This window comes from Sapajus apella, unplaced genomic scaffold, assembly GCF_009761245.1.
Source record: "Sapajus apella isolate SASKATOON/1434 unplaced genomic scaffold, GSC_monkey_1.0 scaffold7, whole genome shotgun sequence".
Lineage (NCBI taxonomy): Eukaryota > Metazoa > Chordata > Mammalia > Primates > Cebidae > Sapajus > Sapajus apella.
Genome location: NW_022436947.1, coordinates 8,570,506 through 8,587,856, shown reverse-complemented (window position 1 = coordinate 8,587,856; position 17,351 = coordinate 8,570,506). Strand labels below are relative to the sequence as shown.

The 17,351-nt window shown below is 39.3% G+C and overlaps 1 protein-coding gene across 5 annotated transcripts in view; it reads right to left on the bottom strand.

The window, feature by feature from the left end:
- The window catches only part of CHCHD3 (coiled-coil-helix-coiled-coil-helix domain containing 3), a 298,150-nt gene that overhangs the window by 269,018 nt on the left and 11,781 nt on the right, over positions 1 to 17,351 (bottom strand). For all 5 annotated transcript variants that reach the window (XM_032275953.1, XM_032275954.1, XM_032275955.1 and 2 more), the window contains exon 2: positions 17,244 to 17,331. In XM_032275953.1, coding sequence (XP_032131844.1) covers positions 17,244 to 17,331 — 88 coding nt within the window. The remainder of the gene's footprint in view (positions 1 to 17,243; positions 17,332 to 17,351) is intronic.

The following is a 17,351-nucleotide window of genomic DNA, read 5'->3' as shown; positions in this document are numbered from 1 at the left end:
ATAATTTTGAAGCAGAGAAAAGCAAAAACAAAAAACCACCACCATCATACTTGAAATAGTGAATAAACAAAGGCCAACCAAAACTATATAAACTATTATAAAAGTGAATTGTTACAATCCCTTCACTTCACTGTCCAGCCATGCCAGCCCTGGGCAAACAGCAAGTAAGAGAAAGCTTGCCTTTCCCGTTAGCCTGTCCTGCAAGAAAACTTCAGTGACTAACCAACTGTTAAAAGGCCCATATTAACATAATTGTGGTTGACACGGTATTTTCATAAGTGACAAACACAATTACAAAGACATACATTTGTATGTACACAAATGTCTGCTTCTAACCAAAACTACATAGAGACAATAACTAAACTCAAATGTTGGAATCCAAAGTTGATATTTCAAACCCTCTTATGAGATACACAGAAAACGTGTACAGGCAGGAGCCAACCTTGACCGGAAGCTACGGAAAGGCATGCCAACTCCTCTGGGGTCCACAGCTCATATGCATATTCTTCATTAAAAAGTGAAATGCTATCTGGGTTTCCAAGTTAGCCCAAAATCCCATGATAAGCCTGAAGAATTATTCTACCATCATTATTTCATCTGTGCCCATTCTTTCTTCGGGAAAATGCATTCTGAATCCCTTTGTTCCATAATGTGGATTGCCCAAGAAAGAGTAGCAGCTTTAGCACGTACCACCTATCACTCTAAAGTTTCTCCAGATTCTCACGGCATTTTGTCTGTATTTTTATCTTTGCAGTCACTACTGTGTATATTTTTTTAATAGTTGCTTATTTATAGCTATGTTAGCTCCTGTCACTTTTGGACATCACAAATACAGTAAGAGGCAAAGCTAAAGACCGGGCTCCGTCAGGTCAGGGCTTAAATATCTATCAATATTCATGCTCCTCCCACTTCACCACAGTGCTGGCTGGCCATTTATTCACTCAGTGTCTCAGAGCAAACTCTTGGATCATGCACAGGAGGGATGGAGACTATCTGCGACAACTCGGAGAATCTCCCACCCAATCCTGAGGCCTCTGCCTCTCTCTGGTCTAGTAAGCATTCAAATTTATACTTGGAAAGACCTACTGATTCAGCCCCAAGCCGATCCACTGAGCAACACTCTGCTAGTCGCAGGATATGTCATGAGAAACCAAATACAATACTTTTGCTATGACAGAGTCTATGAAGAATCCCTAGTAACAATCACATCTGTGGTGAAGAACTACCCACTTCCACTATTCCTTTAAATCAGGGTCAAGTAGATTGTATCTCCCTTCCAAGATATTAATCTGAAGCATCCTATTCTTCAAGATAGTTGGCAGTTATACGAAAAAGAAAAACGCACACATAATAATGCTAAGTGTTCTAAAGAATGACTCTGGTGATAGAGTGTTAGAAAATAACTGTTTTATTTAAGTTAGTTGATGATCTTATTCAAGATTTCTTGTGGTTAGACTGCATGATAAATACCTTCTGGCTATGGTCTTTGTTCATTTTTTAAGAGGGCAAAATTTTGCATGAATGAACACACAAGAAATAGATGCTCCCTGCTCTTTCATCAACTCAGAAACCATGAGTCACCACAATGTGGAAGAAAAAAGAAAACCACATTAAACAATTTATCTAGGGACATGTTTTATTAATAAGTATGGCTTCATAAGTGCATTAATGCTATTTTAACATAAAACATACGTTTAAAAATAAAGCACCTGTTAATGAGAAGTACAAGATCAATAGGCTTAAAAACAAACTATACCTAACTCTCCATTCTGAAGGTGACAAAAATAGCACCATTCCTTGTGCTTCTGCCAACGCTATGCCTTTTTACTTAGATAAAGCAATATATTACTCCCATTGTAGAAGACAAACTTCTTCAACGACTCGAAACGTAAAAATATACTGTCCAAATATATCCAACAATGCCACTCTGCTAATACTAAAATAACTTACTGCAGTATTTGACAGAGAGAATGAGGTCATTCTGCATAGGCTCACAAGAATTCCTTCTCACACTCCCTTACATCTCTGAAATGGTTAATGAAGTCCCGAAGCTCATGCTATGAGCTCCCAGTCCAAATTTTAAAAAATAACAACAAATATTTTAATGCAAGTCCCTATGTGTATACAGTAAACATAAAAACAGGAAAAAATGCATTTAAAGATACTTTTTTAAAAAATGACAAGATTTCAAAAGTATTTCAAAAGCTTCGAGATAAAATGTGTATAACATGAAATGTACCCATTTACAGTATACCATGCAATGGTGTTTAGCGTATCCATAGAGTTGTGTGACCATCAGCAGTGACTCCCCATCCTCGTTACCAACACCACCACCCAGTCCTAGGCAAACACCACTTCCGCTCTTTACAGATTTGCCTATTCTGGACATTTCCTATAAATGGGATCATTTAGTATGTGGTCTTTTGTGACTGAGTGCTTTCATCAAACATGTTTTTGAAGTCAAAAGTATTCTGACGAAGCTGGGGATGCTCACAGGCCTGTCCATTCATTCATTCCGTTGTCAAGTATCTCTTGAGCATCTTCCACAGGTCAGGCAGATGCCATATGGGTCACAAAGGAACCAGGGGCTGTCAGGTATGTCTTCTGCCCACAAGGATCTTAATGTACAGTAAAGGTGCTAACACAGTTATAAATAAGTAACTGTTTTTAAAATGTAGGGGGTATGGTGGCACTCGTCTATAATTCTAGCTACTTGGAAAGCTGAGATGGGAGTATCACTTGAACCCAGGAGTTTGAGTCCAGCCTGGGAAAAATGTTTTAAAATATTATATATAATTATGTTATATGTTTATAATTAGTTGTATTATGTTTGATTATAATTAATTATAATTGCTATATATTTAATTATAATTATAATACAATTGTGTTAATTATAATTGTTATGTATTTATTGTAACTTTAATATTATATATCTAATTATAATTAATGATAACATAATTGTGTTACATTTAATTATATTATAATTAATCATATATAATTATATGTGGGTGTCTATATATAAAATACTGACTGCCAAGAGAAAAATACAGACAAAATGTCATGTGAGTTTAGAGGAAGTCAAATAGAATCAAGAAAAGTTCTGTTGAGGCAACTTTGAAAGTGATCTCTCTCCTTCACTCCTCCCCCCCACCATACCCACACATACACACTAATTAAACACAGTATAAAGATGTAAGGTTAGAGCCAGGGCAGTGGCCTACACTTGTAATCACGCCTGTGCTTTGGGAGGCTGAGCAGAAGAATCACTTAGCCCAAGAGTTAGAGGCCTGGGCAACACAGTGACACCCCATCTCTAACAACAACAACAAAAAAAGTGTGCTGGGTGTGGTGGTGGCACACACTTGTAACCCAAGCTACTCAGGAAATTGAGGAGGGACGATTGCTTGCACCCAGGAGGTAAAGGCTGCCGTAATCTATGATCACACCACTGCATTCAGCTTAGGTAAGACAGCAAGACCCTGCCTCAAAAAAACAAAAATATGTAGGGTTAGAGCCATTTACCGTAGAAGCAAATCCCTACTCCTTAGCTTTGTTATTCAATTCATATTTACTCCTTGTAACCTCCTCTCCCACAAGTACGTATCTATCAAATAAGTATAACTAGTTATAATTCGCAGAAATCACCAAGCCCTTCATGATTATAACATCACTGTACCCATCATCACACATCATCCTTCTCCCAAAAAATGCCCTTTCTCCTTCTCCTTACCTCCACAACCAATTCCATCATGTCTGATTGGTAAACTCCTATTATGCATCCTTCAATATTCAGCTCAAACATCATCATCACCTCTTTCATGAAGTCTGCCCTGAACTCCCCATGCAGAGTGAGTCGTCAGTCAATCCTCTATGCTACCTGTGGCTCTCCATGACATCTCTGCATTATTCATCTTTGAAACTCTGGCACTTAGTACAGTGTCTGGCACATAGCCAGTAATAAATAAATAAACAAATGTTTGTTGGAACAAGGGCACAAAAAACCAAGTGAAAGGCAAAGAGGATACACAGAAAGCAGTTCCCTTGGCAAGAGTCAATGTGCAGCAGGTGAAAGGTTGCAGTGAAGTTGTGGCCCTGGATGCTTCTATGTTAAGGAAGAAAAAAAGAAAGGGATACTTATTGATCACCTGCTATATTTCACTCAGCACCTATATATTTCCTCATTTAGTCTCCATGACAACCGTGTGAAATTGGCATTAGTCTTCCCATTTTATTCCGGAGAAAAACGAGACAACTTGCCCATGATCACACAACTATTAAATGGCAAAAGTTCTTTGAACACTAAACGTACACCACACACACACACACACACACACACACACACACACACACACACACACACACAGTCTGTCTGTCTCTCTCTCTCTCTCTCTCTCTCTCTCTGTCTCTCTCTCTCTCTGTCTTCCCTATTCAGTGGTGATTTAACTACCACCTTTCCATTTCCCATTTGAAGAAGTGGGGTTAATTTTCTCTGTAACCCTATTTCTGAAAGCACACAATCACATTACATTACTGCCAGTGAAACACAGATGATGATTCAGTTGGCCTTTGCACTTGGGTCTGGTTCACCTGGTTTAAGTCATATCTATTGAGGCACATCACAGATGCTACTGGGCTGGGAACTAGAGAGGTCTTTATTCAACTAAAAGAATTTTACCTGGACGGAGAGAAAAAGGTACTTCTCAATCAAAATACAACATAGCCTTAAAAAGTTTCAGGTCAGGCCAGGCTCGGTGGCTCATGTGTAATCCCAGCACTTTGTGAGGCCAAGACAGGAGGATGGAATGAATCCAGGAGTTTGAGACCAGCCTGGGCTGGTAACATAGCGAGATCCTGTCTCTACAAAAAAATTTTAAATTGGCAGTGTGGTGGCACCTGCCTGTAGTCCCAGCTACTCAGGAGGCTGAGAGGGGATAATTCCTTGAGCCCAACAGTTCAAGGTTGCAGTGAGCCATTACTGTACCACAGTGCTCCAGCTCAGGTGACACAGTAATAACTCATCTCAAAAAAAAAAAAAAGAAAAAAAAAAGTTTTAGTTCAAAGTCGTATAAACAATCATAAGCAATTATAAAAACCACTGTTTTTAACAAGTTTTACTTCATCACTTTTGCAAACGTCATTTTTGCAAAAAAGATGAACTAGTGGCTATATCAGTAGAGGTATGTTTAATAGAACAGGAAAAAAGAATTAGAGGAAATAATGTATTATTTGTATGTTTATCAAGCTTAAGCAAAAATAATTTTTCATTATACAGTCCATGTTTTTTTAAAAGATTTTTTATTAAAAAGCCAATAAAATATGTCAAAGGTCAAAGAATAATCATGAAATGAGGATTATAACTTCCCATAATCTTATAATACTCTCAAAAGTTTCTGAGATAGAATATTAAAGCAACATTTTTAGAAAAGTTTTTAAAAGATGTCACAAAAGCAGTATATGGGCTGAATCCCATGAGATTCCCAGAAAAGACAACATTATTAAGAAAAATTAAAGAAACATATTGTGCTCAATGAATATCTTTGCGGTCCCACAAAATTAAACAAACGCTGCTTAGCTGGCCTCATTTTTCCTACTAAGGAAAAAGAAAACAGGTGATTGGCCTTATTTTTTTACTGTAAGTGTGCATGCACAGTTAAAGCCATCTCTTCTTGCTAAAAGCACAAGTTTTTTTCTTTTTCTTTTTTTTTTTTTTTTATTTTTTGAGATGGGGTGTCACTCTGTCACCAGGCTAGAGTGCAGGGATGCAAACATAGTACGCTTGCAAGCTCGACCTCCTGGGCTCAAGCAATCCTCCTGCCTCAGCCTCCCAAAGTGCTGGGATTACAGGCCTGAGCCATCAACACTGAAAAGCACAAGTTTCGATAAGGGAAACAAATTGAGGGCTGCTAGGGGTATTTTGTTAAAATAATTTGTTTAAATAATTATATGGATGATATTCAGAATCCATGACCTAGCTGGCTGCGAAAAACAATCACGTTTTGGGGGGAGCTGTTGACCTTTAATTCTGCTTTAATATTTTTGACTTAAATCAAATTTATCCCGATTTTAGTAACTGATTTTCATTTCTCAGGTCCATTCTCAAAACTGACATACAGCAATCAATATTTTACCTTATTTTTTAAAGTCATGAGATGACCACCATGTCAATCAAAAAGCAAATTGCATCTGAAGAATTTAGTGTAACTACCAAATGAAGAGCAGAGCAAAGCCAATCTGACATCGTTATATGCATTCCCTGTGGCTGTAGCACATGGAGATCAGGTGAAAAGGAAGCACTGGGTAAAAACTGATATAAGCTAAAGCAAATCCTAGACATTTTCTGGAATCTTTATTAGTTAGTGCTCAAACAGTTCTGTGTATTTGAGCACACAGGGAGCTCCCCAAGCTCCCTGAGCCAGCTCCCTGGTCTTCCAGTTGTCCCCACACTGGGAGGACTGGCCCAAGCATTGGGCCTTCCTTCCAACCCCTACTGCAATCTTCCTGGGCTTCCAGACACCAAAGGCCCCAGACTTCAAAGAGCAGGCCTCAGAGGCTTGAGGAAATGAGTGATGGCGGAAACACCACTCTTTCAAGAAGAAAATAAGTTACAATCCTCAAGTGAGAAGTTGAGATCCCGCGTGAGAACAGCCGCACAGGAGAAGACACAGTGAAGAGAAACTCAACTGTCAAGTGTCCCAGAGTTTTGACAACAGTAAGAGAGCAAGGGGTTAAGGGAGCCAGGGGTAAGACCTGTTTTTCCAAGATAGGGACCTACCCCTAGACACCCTAACCAAACTTCGCCTAAAACTCCTGACCTAAAATTCCAGGGTCAAAGGTACTAATGTCAGATTGACTTCGACCCAATGGAGAAGGGAAGCAAGGAGGGTAACAGGAACTGAGAGCAGGAGGGTCTGAGAAGGGAAAATCCCAACTGACTTCAGCACTCACCAAACCTTGGCAAGTCTACACAGATGATTTCCTTTCTAAACTAAATTATTAACTAGGAGTAGGACATGAACCTCCACATCAGTGTTTCCAAATCCAGAGCCCTGCTGCCTAGCCACTCCTCCACAAACTCATACATTTCCCCAGATAGTGCTCAAGAAAGTGCCTCTTCCAAAAGGGCTTCCTTGGGCCCGCTACAACTGAGACCCGAAACTGGCATTGCATAGGCACCACCAGGAGCCTGGTAGACACTCACACCCATGCCCAGTGGAACCCACCTAACAGGAAGACCCCTTTTCCTCCTTGCCTCAGTGAACACAGGCACTTGTACGTACCAGCCTTCATTATCTGATTTGCTTTAGCTTGTGCATTCTGCAAACATTTATTAGGCACCTAACTTTATAAAACAGTCACTATGGCTGAGTGTATAGAACATGGGACGCATACATTCACTTCTTTCAAAGGCCCATAATCAAATGGGAAAAACACACAAGTGAACATGTAATTACAACACAATGAAGTACATACTATTACAAAGATCAGTATTAAGGAGAATTAGTGACAAAAGAAAATTCTTCCAAACGATATCAACTTGGAAAGTCCACACTGAGAAGATGAGGAAATGGTTCTTGAAGGAAATCTCCTCGACCCTGAGACCTCCTCTTTTCCTGCTTTGCCTAGGCATCTGGCCTCAACAGGTCAGCGTTTACCTGCAGCAAACACACACAGTCCTATAGCGGCTTCTCACCTCAGCAAGGAAAGGTCAGCATCAAAGCAAGGGGGAGTGCAGAAGGAAGTGCCATAAGAGGAGGTCCTGGGAGGACCGATGAGAAAATAGAAGCTGCGGGATTTGGGGGAGAAGGGTGTGTAAAGGGCAATGGCAGCACTACGTGATGTGTGCTACAACAGAAGAGCTCAGGGTGTCACGGGCCCACACAGGAGGGGCATCTCACCCAGACTGGGCGTCAGGAAAAGCTTTCTGGGTAAGTGGTTTCTAGGCAGGGATCTGAACAATGAGCAGGAGTTTGCCAGATAAAAGGCAGGTAAGAGGTCAGATGGGGTGCGGCGGGGCTAGAAGTCAGAACAGTGTTCAGACAGAAGGAACAACATGGTCAAAAACCCAGTGGCTCACGCCTGTAATCCCAGCACTTCAGGAGGCCAAGGTGGGTGGATCACCTAACGTCAGGAGTTCGAAACCAGCCTGGACAACATGATAAAACTCCATCTATATTAAAAATGCAAAAATTATCTGGGTGTGATGGCAGGTGGCTGTAATCCCAGCTACACAGGAGGCTGAGGTGAGAGAATCACTTGAACCTAGGAAGTACAGGTTGCAGGGAGCCAAGATCGAGTCATTACACTCTAGCCTGGGCAACAAGAGTAAAACTCCGACTCAAAAATAAATAACCCCAAAAGGACAAGTCTGAGGATATGCAAGAATTTCAGTATGACTAGATTAAGTTTAACATGAGAGACAAAGGTCTGTGTGCCAGATGACATAAGAGACTAGAGCAGGAGACAGAGTGTACAGGACCTTGCTGGCTATGTGGAAAGATTTGGACTGCATCCTAAGAGGAAGGCAGGGTGGGGGTGGTGGGCCTTGGGTTTCTAACAGAGGGACAACATGATTGGTTTCATGCTTTGGAAAGAAACTAGGGCTGCAGTAAGAATAGACCAGGGAACGCAAGACTAAAGGCAGGGCCGCCAAGCAAAAGACTGTTAGAGCAATGCAGGAAAAAGACGATGGTGGCCAGACTAGGGCAATGACACCAGAAATGGGAGAAACTGTGAAACTTAACATCATAAAATGGGAAATGCAGAGCAGGGCTCAACTGCTACTCATCAAATACAGACAAGGTCTACGAGTGACCCTTGCAGGACTGTAATAATGATAGGGGTGGACAAGCCAAAAAAAAAAAAGCCCTATGAGAAAAGAGCAGGGTGCATGTACATGAAGTGAGGAGGGAAGCAGCAGCACTCACTCTGCTGACAAAAGGAAGCAACTCCTGCCAACACAGTGAGTACACAGGGGTTGGTTTCTGGCAGCCGTGTACTTGCCCACCATGCGATCTGTGAGATGTTCCAAACACCTTATATCTTTATAGTAACATGAGTTATCATGACTACCCTGGAACTAAAAGTAGTTTCAAGCTCCAATCATTTGATGCTGGCTAATTAAAACCCATATTTCAATTACCCACTCATTCAGAGGAAGCGGGGCACGCAGGACCAGACTATTGTCATAAGCATGCCACAGCAATTTTGTGACAAAGTTTGGAGAACCTTACTATAATGATTCACATGGGTTCCCGAGGCTTTTCAAGGAACGCTCAAGTACAGTGACAGCTATCAACAAAGTGTCAAGTAGCCCTGGGGATAGAGAAGGTTTAAAAGGGGGACTTAAAAGCACTGACTGTTCCCTGGTAGCACTGATTTGGCCTAAAACAGAGCACTATAGGAGTGAGTCTGAATAAACCAGGGAGGCAGGGGAGGGTAAAGGAAAGAAATGAAATGCTGGGTCAGACCTTAGTTTTTAAAATGTGTGTTTTTTTTTTTTTAACAAGTAAAAACATCATCATCAACAACAATAACCTACTATTTGGTTGACAGCTGAAAAGTCAATGGATTGATTTTGAATCTCTGTGCTTGCAATAGGAAAATGTACCTTTGAAACTCCCTTGGGCAATTTATGATAAGAGATCTGGGCCATCCAGATGATGCTCTCAAGTCTGTCAAATTCCAAGAAAGGCAAAAATATTGTTCATATTGTTTACTTTACAACGAGTGTATGATATTTAAATCAAAACTAGTATTCACAGGTATATGTCCTATGCTTTATATTCTATTAGCTTTGCTTGTATAACCAATGCTGTATTTTATGTTATACATCTAGAAGCATGATTACAAAATTTCTATCATTGTTCTATCTAGTTTTCTTAATATAGTTCTGGTGATATCAATGATTTGCTTGGTTATGCCAAATAACAACACTTGTTCTCTGAGAAAATACAATCCACTATCCCATAATTCCATTTAAAGTTAGTGTCCAGAATCTATGGCAGCAAAAATGGGGAGCTTCTTTAAAACAGTGTCTTTTTTTTTCCCTGCTGTCGTTGAAATGACTAGGTTGTCACTCCTGAGTTAACTTCCAGCTGCTGAGTACTGTGGAAGGTATTACTACATTTCTAACCTACGGCATTACTATATTTCTGATCTACGGCATTACCATGTTTCTAATCTACATTATACAACGCACCTAACAAAACAGTTGCTGCTTTCTAGTAACTTAGGTGCAAGTGTCCGGCTCACTTGATTTCATACCACCTAGAAGCACCAATGCAAGGTAAATCATGCTACTGCAGTCACAAGAGCAGCAGCCTCTGAAAACATAATAAAAAGCAGCTGAAGCCAGCGGTTATTCCGTTAACTAGGAAATCGATGGGCGGAAGTTCCTAGTCACAGAAAACGATAGGAAGGTGTGACTCACTGACGTTTCATTCGCTGTCCCACTGCAGCACTTCCTTCGTGTGACTCCCTTTTGACCGTTCCAAAATACCACAGACTACAAACCATATTGCCAATGACTTGTTATTACAAGAAAGGAAGTTTACTACGCCCTCATCTCCATTTTAAAATAAAGTCAGCCTAAACGCTTTCTGGATTCTCAGAAATAAATCCAACACAGAGATGAATCAAGTAGCACAAAGAAAAGGTGCCCTAGGCCTGGGGAGAAAGGACTGAAGCGTGAGTCAAGGGCTGCCACTACCCATCCATGGAGCAACAGTCACCATGTCCAGCCAAGTCCTCTGCCCTGCCACTCTACCTAGACCAGGTAGGGGCTGACCTTCCCGATTGCTAGTTTCCAACTAACTCATCCTTTACCTTATCCTTCCAACTTGATTCATTCACCCTCCCTGCTCAGAACTCATCTGTTATACCCTATACTGCCACACTGTCTCATGCCGTTGAGGGCAACTTTTATTATTTGTTTATTCTTGCAATAGGGCCAATTATGGACAAACAAAAATGCTATGGGTCTGCTTCTTTGCTTAACTGAAGATGAAAATGGCTTTATTTAGTATTATGGCAGAACATGCATATTCTTACCAATCTGATTTGTTTATTGAATATAAAAATATCAATAAGAAAACCAGCATGGCATTTTTAAGAACAAAAATGTTACTAATATTTGGGTATATCTGAAGATGCAACTAATGTAATTTTCGAGCCTTGCATCCTAAAATGAGATGAAACAGATCCGTAGCTGTCTAGGCCCTATAGGATAGAATTAAACTCGTTAACGTCAACCTGTCCTCACCCATGAGACTCTACACGAAACCTTTATCTGAATCTGGTCTGTGTGCTAACTCTACCGGAATTACCTTCTACTCTATCCCCCCTCTTGTCCCCCTTAGCCCCAAGTTTGGCTCAAGTCCACTTTCCCTGATACCAGGCCTGCCTGCCAAAGTTCCTGACGCTCTTTCTCCAAATTCCTAAAGCACTTTCCATACCTCTTATACATTCTATCTCACTTACGTATTCATTCACCTTCTCAAAAATATTAATACAGGAAGCAACTAAACTAGTACTCATTCACTACAACATTAAATATGCTTTGACCAAACTAATAATTCCTTGAAAGTCAGAGATCGCTGCCACACTAACACTTGTTGACTGATGGAACTAAACATGTGAGTTCTTCAACCCTAGACTGCTGACTGATTTTTCAGAGCAGAATATACTGGCTTAGAGAATTAGATTTAATGCCTTTCATTCAATAGCATTTACGTTTCTTACTGTTAGGAACTGTCAGGCAAATCATCCATTTGCCTGACACACAAAAAATGTACATACACCCACAAAAAAGCACACAAAAAAAGTACAGAGTTGAGACACCGGCATCAACGAAGTTTCATATATCAAAAGTTGGAAACTGAGACACTCAGTTCTTGTAACTCAAGTCAAAGGAATAAGCACAGCTTATTTTCTTTGAACTCTCCCTACAGTGTTGTCTAAATGAGCCTTAAAGAGCTGTTTAAAAATAACTAAGAGGACCAGATTCCGGGAGAAAAATACATAGAACTTATAGATGAATCTGTTTCCCAAAATTGGCTGTTTAGTTTAGGCTGTGCTATTTCCTGCTCAAATTGGTTTCCTGCAATTTGTTAAGGCTGCCAAATACTTAGTGATCTCAGTGATATACTTAACACAAATTGGCAAATCTTTCTTATTTTTCACAATGACGAGAAATTTACAGAGAAACTTCCACAGTGAGGATAATAATAAAAGTTAGGTCATTTTTCTTGTTTTTTCTAGATTCATCATTTTTATCTGGCTGCCAGTAGCTTAGGAAAACAAAAGAAAACTCTCCTAATATCATTTCCTGTCTGTTTCTTCATATTGATTCGGAGACAGTTTCTTCAGCAGTAGGTAGGGTAAACCATGAGAGGTCTGACCTCATTATAAGCCAGAAAAACTAAAAGATCAGGTTGGAGAGGAAAAAATCAATACCCGAAATTGATTTTTTAAAATCAAAAGATGCAAGATGTTAATAAAAAGGTAAATTTATAACTATATGCAATGACATCTCCTTATGTCAGCATAAGAAGAAAATTATCTGGTGTAACAGCAAACCAATATACTTGAGATAACGCAGCAAAAAATTTGAGGCAGCAAGGACACAGTTAAGTTCTTTACAGCACATTCATTTATTAAAGTGGCATTACAATCTGCTGTGTGTCACACAGTATATATTATTTTGCCCAAACAGCTTTATATGCAAATACTTATTGCAACGAGCCACTGATCTGGTTCGAGGTTTAGCAAAAACAGTTTCAGTAAAGTCTTCAGAGGAATCCACTTTCTTACAGTATAAAATATATTCTCAAAACTATTTTTATGACAAAATTTAGTTACTATATAAAGAAATCCTAGGGCTCTCAGTTCATCAAATACGCTGCCCTATATTCACACATACGAGTAGCCTAGGGCTAGTATGACCAAGAGTGATGTAAGAAAGAAGGCTTTTTAATAAATATTTAAAATTCAACTCACATTTAATATATAATTTACTTCACACTGAAAAATGTAAAAAAGGCAAGTGACATTTTTATCAATACATTTTTGTAGGCTTGAAAAATTATTTCATAACACATCTAAATTTTAAATCATAAGAAATCTATTATTGAGTGCTAACTAAAACCCCTAAATGATGCAAACTCAGAAAAGCACATAAATTTTCAGGCTTTCTGCTTTTACAAACCTATTTTTTTAATTCTAAGAAGAATAAATCTTTGTTAATTTATACATAGTCTAATTGCATTCTTAACCTAAAGCAAGATCATTTCAAAATAGCATGCCAAATCTTAGTTCTTTTCTTGGGTTAGGTTGGAATGGGTAAGAAAAATCATGTAATCAAAGAGCCTTGTTGAGTCTTTTTCACATCATGGTGCAGATAGAAAAAAAAAAACACTGGAGTATTCTAGACCAGAGCTATGCAACAGGACTGTCTGCAATAATAGAAATGTCCTATATCTGCGCTGTCCAATATGGTAGTCACAAGCCACATGCAGTTACTGAGCATAAAATGTGATGAGTGTCACTTGGAAGCTGAAATTTTCATTTTATCATTGACTTAATTTTCATTTAACTTTTAAGAGCCACATGTGACTAGTGGCTATCATTCACAGTGTAGTTCTAACCTGACCACCAAAACACAAGGTGGCATACTTTTCTTTTCTTTTTTTTTTTTTGAGACGGAGTCTCACTCTTGCCCAGGCTGGAGTGTAGTGGTGCAATCTCAGCTCACTGCAACCTCTGCCCCCCAGGTTCAATCAGTTCTCATGCCTCAGCCTCCTGAGTAGCTGGGATTGCATGTTCCACCACAATCAGCTAATTTTTGTATTTTTAGTAGAAATAGGGTTTCGCCCTGTTGGCCAGGTTGGTCTCGAACTCCTAACCTCAGGTGATACACCCACCTCGGCCTACCAAAGTGCTGGGATTACAGGTATGAGCCACCAATCCCGGCCCACAGGTGGCATTCTAAGAGCTTTCAGTGCTCAGGCTGGTCCCCATCATTTCAAACAGGGAGTGAGAAGGGATGGGTCCTTCAGCAAAGCCAGAGCTCTTCACAACAGTGGCATGCTCTTCAGGCCATACACCCTACAGGCACTCATAGAAAACCTGCCAACCCATGCCCACTCTCTCAGTGTATCAAAACAACCAAGAAAGAAAACATTTTCTCTTTTTCCACTCACTATTTGAGAGCCAATATGGGAAAAAGCTAGCACAACCAACAACCACTTATAGACAACGGGTTCTTTCCTTAGTTCAAGCAGAACATCACTAAAAAGCAGCTCCTTCGTTCCAACTAGTTTCTGTCACGTCCTTCCTAAAACAAGATGTCATTCACATTAAAATAAGACAAAGTGGTTAACAGCATTTGCTCTGGAGTCAGATAAACTTGAATGTAACTTTCATCTCCATTGCTCACCAGCTGTGTGACTTTGGGCAAGATAATTAATCACTTCAAGTCTCAGTTTCCTTCTACATAAAATGGATTACCACAGCTCCTTCTTCATAGGGTTATAAGGATAAAATGAGATAAGATATATACAGGATTTAGCAGAGTACCTACCATATAATAAATTTTATTTAAGTGTCATCTATCATTATTACAGTACTACTGAACCATCATCATCATCACACTAACTCTTTAACACAGGAGGTACGGGAAAAAAAATCTAACTACAACAAATTATACTTTAAAACAAATTCCAATCTTCAATGTATCCATATATCATCGTACTTTTTTTAACACCAAGAAAATGTTTTAATTAAACTACAGAAACAATGGTTATAGCACAGAATATTCATAAGTAAAAACATATACCATGTCACAAGTACTTTCAAAGTTATTCCACATCGTTAAGTACTTACAAAGTTACAAACCATTTGCTTCCTTAACATTTTCCGTATTTTAAGTTCATACATGTAGACATGATCAGTTTCACCATTTTGAGGAAGAAGCGCAGCAAAGGTTTATCTATGGTCAGCTAGATGTGCTCACTATATACGCTCGTATCTACATGCAAGGCCCAGGTGAGCAGAAGTGCAGTTGTTTGGCAGTTTAATAAACTGGACAGCATTTGTTTGTGTACAACAAGGCATTTTCTTCAGCCAAAATATTTGATAAACTTAATTTCAGTATCTTATAGGTTTCTTTTATACTATGTTTCTACCTTCCTTATAGTCCTGTTACACGTTATTTATCTGCCCAAAAAAAACAAATCTTTTTCCTATTTTTGCATCCTCTCAAAATACCTGGCTTACTTATTTGCATCTTAGAAACACTCAATAAATGTCACCTGAATTAAGTGTATAGAACTCTCCAGAATGAACAAAAGAGGCTACTTTTAAAGTGGAGAATGAGATTTGCCCTTAAATTAATTCAACAAACAATAATAAGCACTTACTAAGAAGCAGGTACAGTATCCTAGGGAGCTGAGAATTCAGCTGTGAACAAACAGATGAGGAACAAGGTCCCTGGAGCTTGTCTTCTAGTGAAGATAGCAGTCACAGTGAATAAGTAGAGGAAGGGTGATGGGAGATGATAAATAATGAGATGACGTGGGAAAGACAGATAGGGACCAGTAGTGATATATGACGGAAGCCCAGGGAAGCAGCTCAGGCTACATTCTATGTACCATGGAGAGCCACCACTGGGACGTGACTTCACCTGATTTGCTCTTCTTCAAAAGATTGTGATGACTTCTGTGTGCATAGCGCAGTGGGGAAGAGGGAAGCAGGGGGCCAGTTAAGAGACTTCTGCAGAAGACGATGGTTATCTATCTGGATTGGAGCTGTAGCAGAGGAGATGGATGCAAAAGGAGCATATTTAGACATGCTTTAGAGATCGAGTTGACAAGACTAGCTAACAGTCTGATGTAAGGAGTAAGGAAAAAAAGAAAACAAGAATGAATCTCCCATTGGGGGCTTTACTACCTGTGCCATTTACCAGGAAATACGGAGAGGAAAAGCAAGTATGGGGGTGAAAATAAAGGTTGATTTGGAATATATCAAGTTAAGGAATCTGTAAGGGGAGATTTCAAGTAGGCAGCTGTCTATTATAATGTCTGGAATTTCAGGGAAAGGTCAGGGCTAGAGATATAATTTTGGGAGTTACAGGCATCTAGATAATAATTTCAAAACCATAAATTGGGACAAGATTACTTTGTAGAAATCAACAAAGAAGCCTGGACTGAGGATTGCAAGTAGGGTGGAAGGAAAACCAAGCGTGTGGTCCAGAAGCCCAAGAAAGGGTTTCTAACAAGGAAGGCATGCTCACTTTCTATCTAGCGTTAATGAACTGTGAATCCTTTTCAACTCTCCTACTAAACAAGAAGCTTCAAAGGGGCAAGAAACCCTTTCTTACTCATCTTGGTACCCTCTGCTCTAAACATATCAGAAGCTCAATTCATGTTTACTGATTTAATGTTAGTAAGGGGCTGGGGGTCACAGTTGGCCCAAGTGAATGGCATTTGGGCGGGATCTCATCTTTTCTCAATTTCCTTTCTATAAATACAGGAAAATCTCACTTAGTCCAAAATTAATCATCCCAATTATTTTCTTGCTGTCACTTCACAATAAATAGCCTAAGTATCCATCAACTGGGCAGTATCAAGAACAGTGCTGGACACATAGCTGGTGCTTAGTAAATACTGGATAAACAGACACGTGGCAGGAGAGAGAAAAGGGAGAAGCAGCAGCATTAAGTCTCTTATCCAGCAGGACCTACAGATAAAATGAGGCTTAATAATTCTTTATGTATTTCATTTAACACCGTATTTCCATCAATAACTAAGACTGACTGTGACAAACTAAATCTTTCATAAACTTATGAGAAATTTATTAGAAGATAAAATCATTTGAAATACTTCACAACTTGAAAATAGCAAATCAGTATTTTCTAAGATCAATTTTTTAAATAAATATTTATTCCTAAGTCTCTAGTATCCCTATAGGCAATCTGTTGTATACAAAAAGATATGAAGCAGCTTTCCAAAGCCTAGTAAAGGATTCAGGAGTGGAATGAGAAAACAAAATTTCCAAAGACTGAAAATATTCATTCTTAGCACAAAACATTTTAAAAGAAACCCCAATAACTGATTTCTAATATTCCTTATAAAAAGCTAAACATCCAAATAACGAAAGGCAGAATGCTAGAGAACTTGACTACTGAGTCAACTTTTTCCACTTAGAATTTTTCTCCTAAAAACCCTAATATTAAAATTCAGCAATACCTGAGGCACCGTAAGCACCAGAATACCGCTGAGACTTCGAGCCAGATGCAGAGGATTCCTTCATTCGATCAATCACATTTTCCGAAAGCTGGAAAAGCAACATCAAAA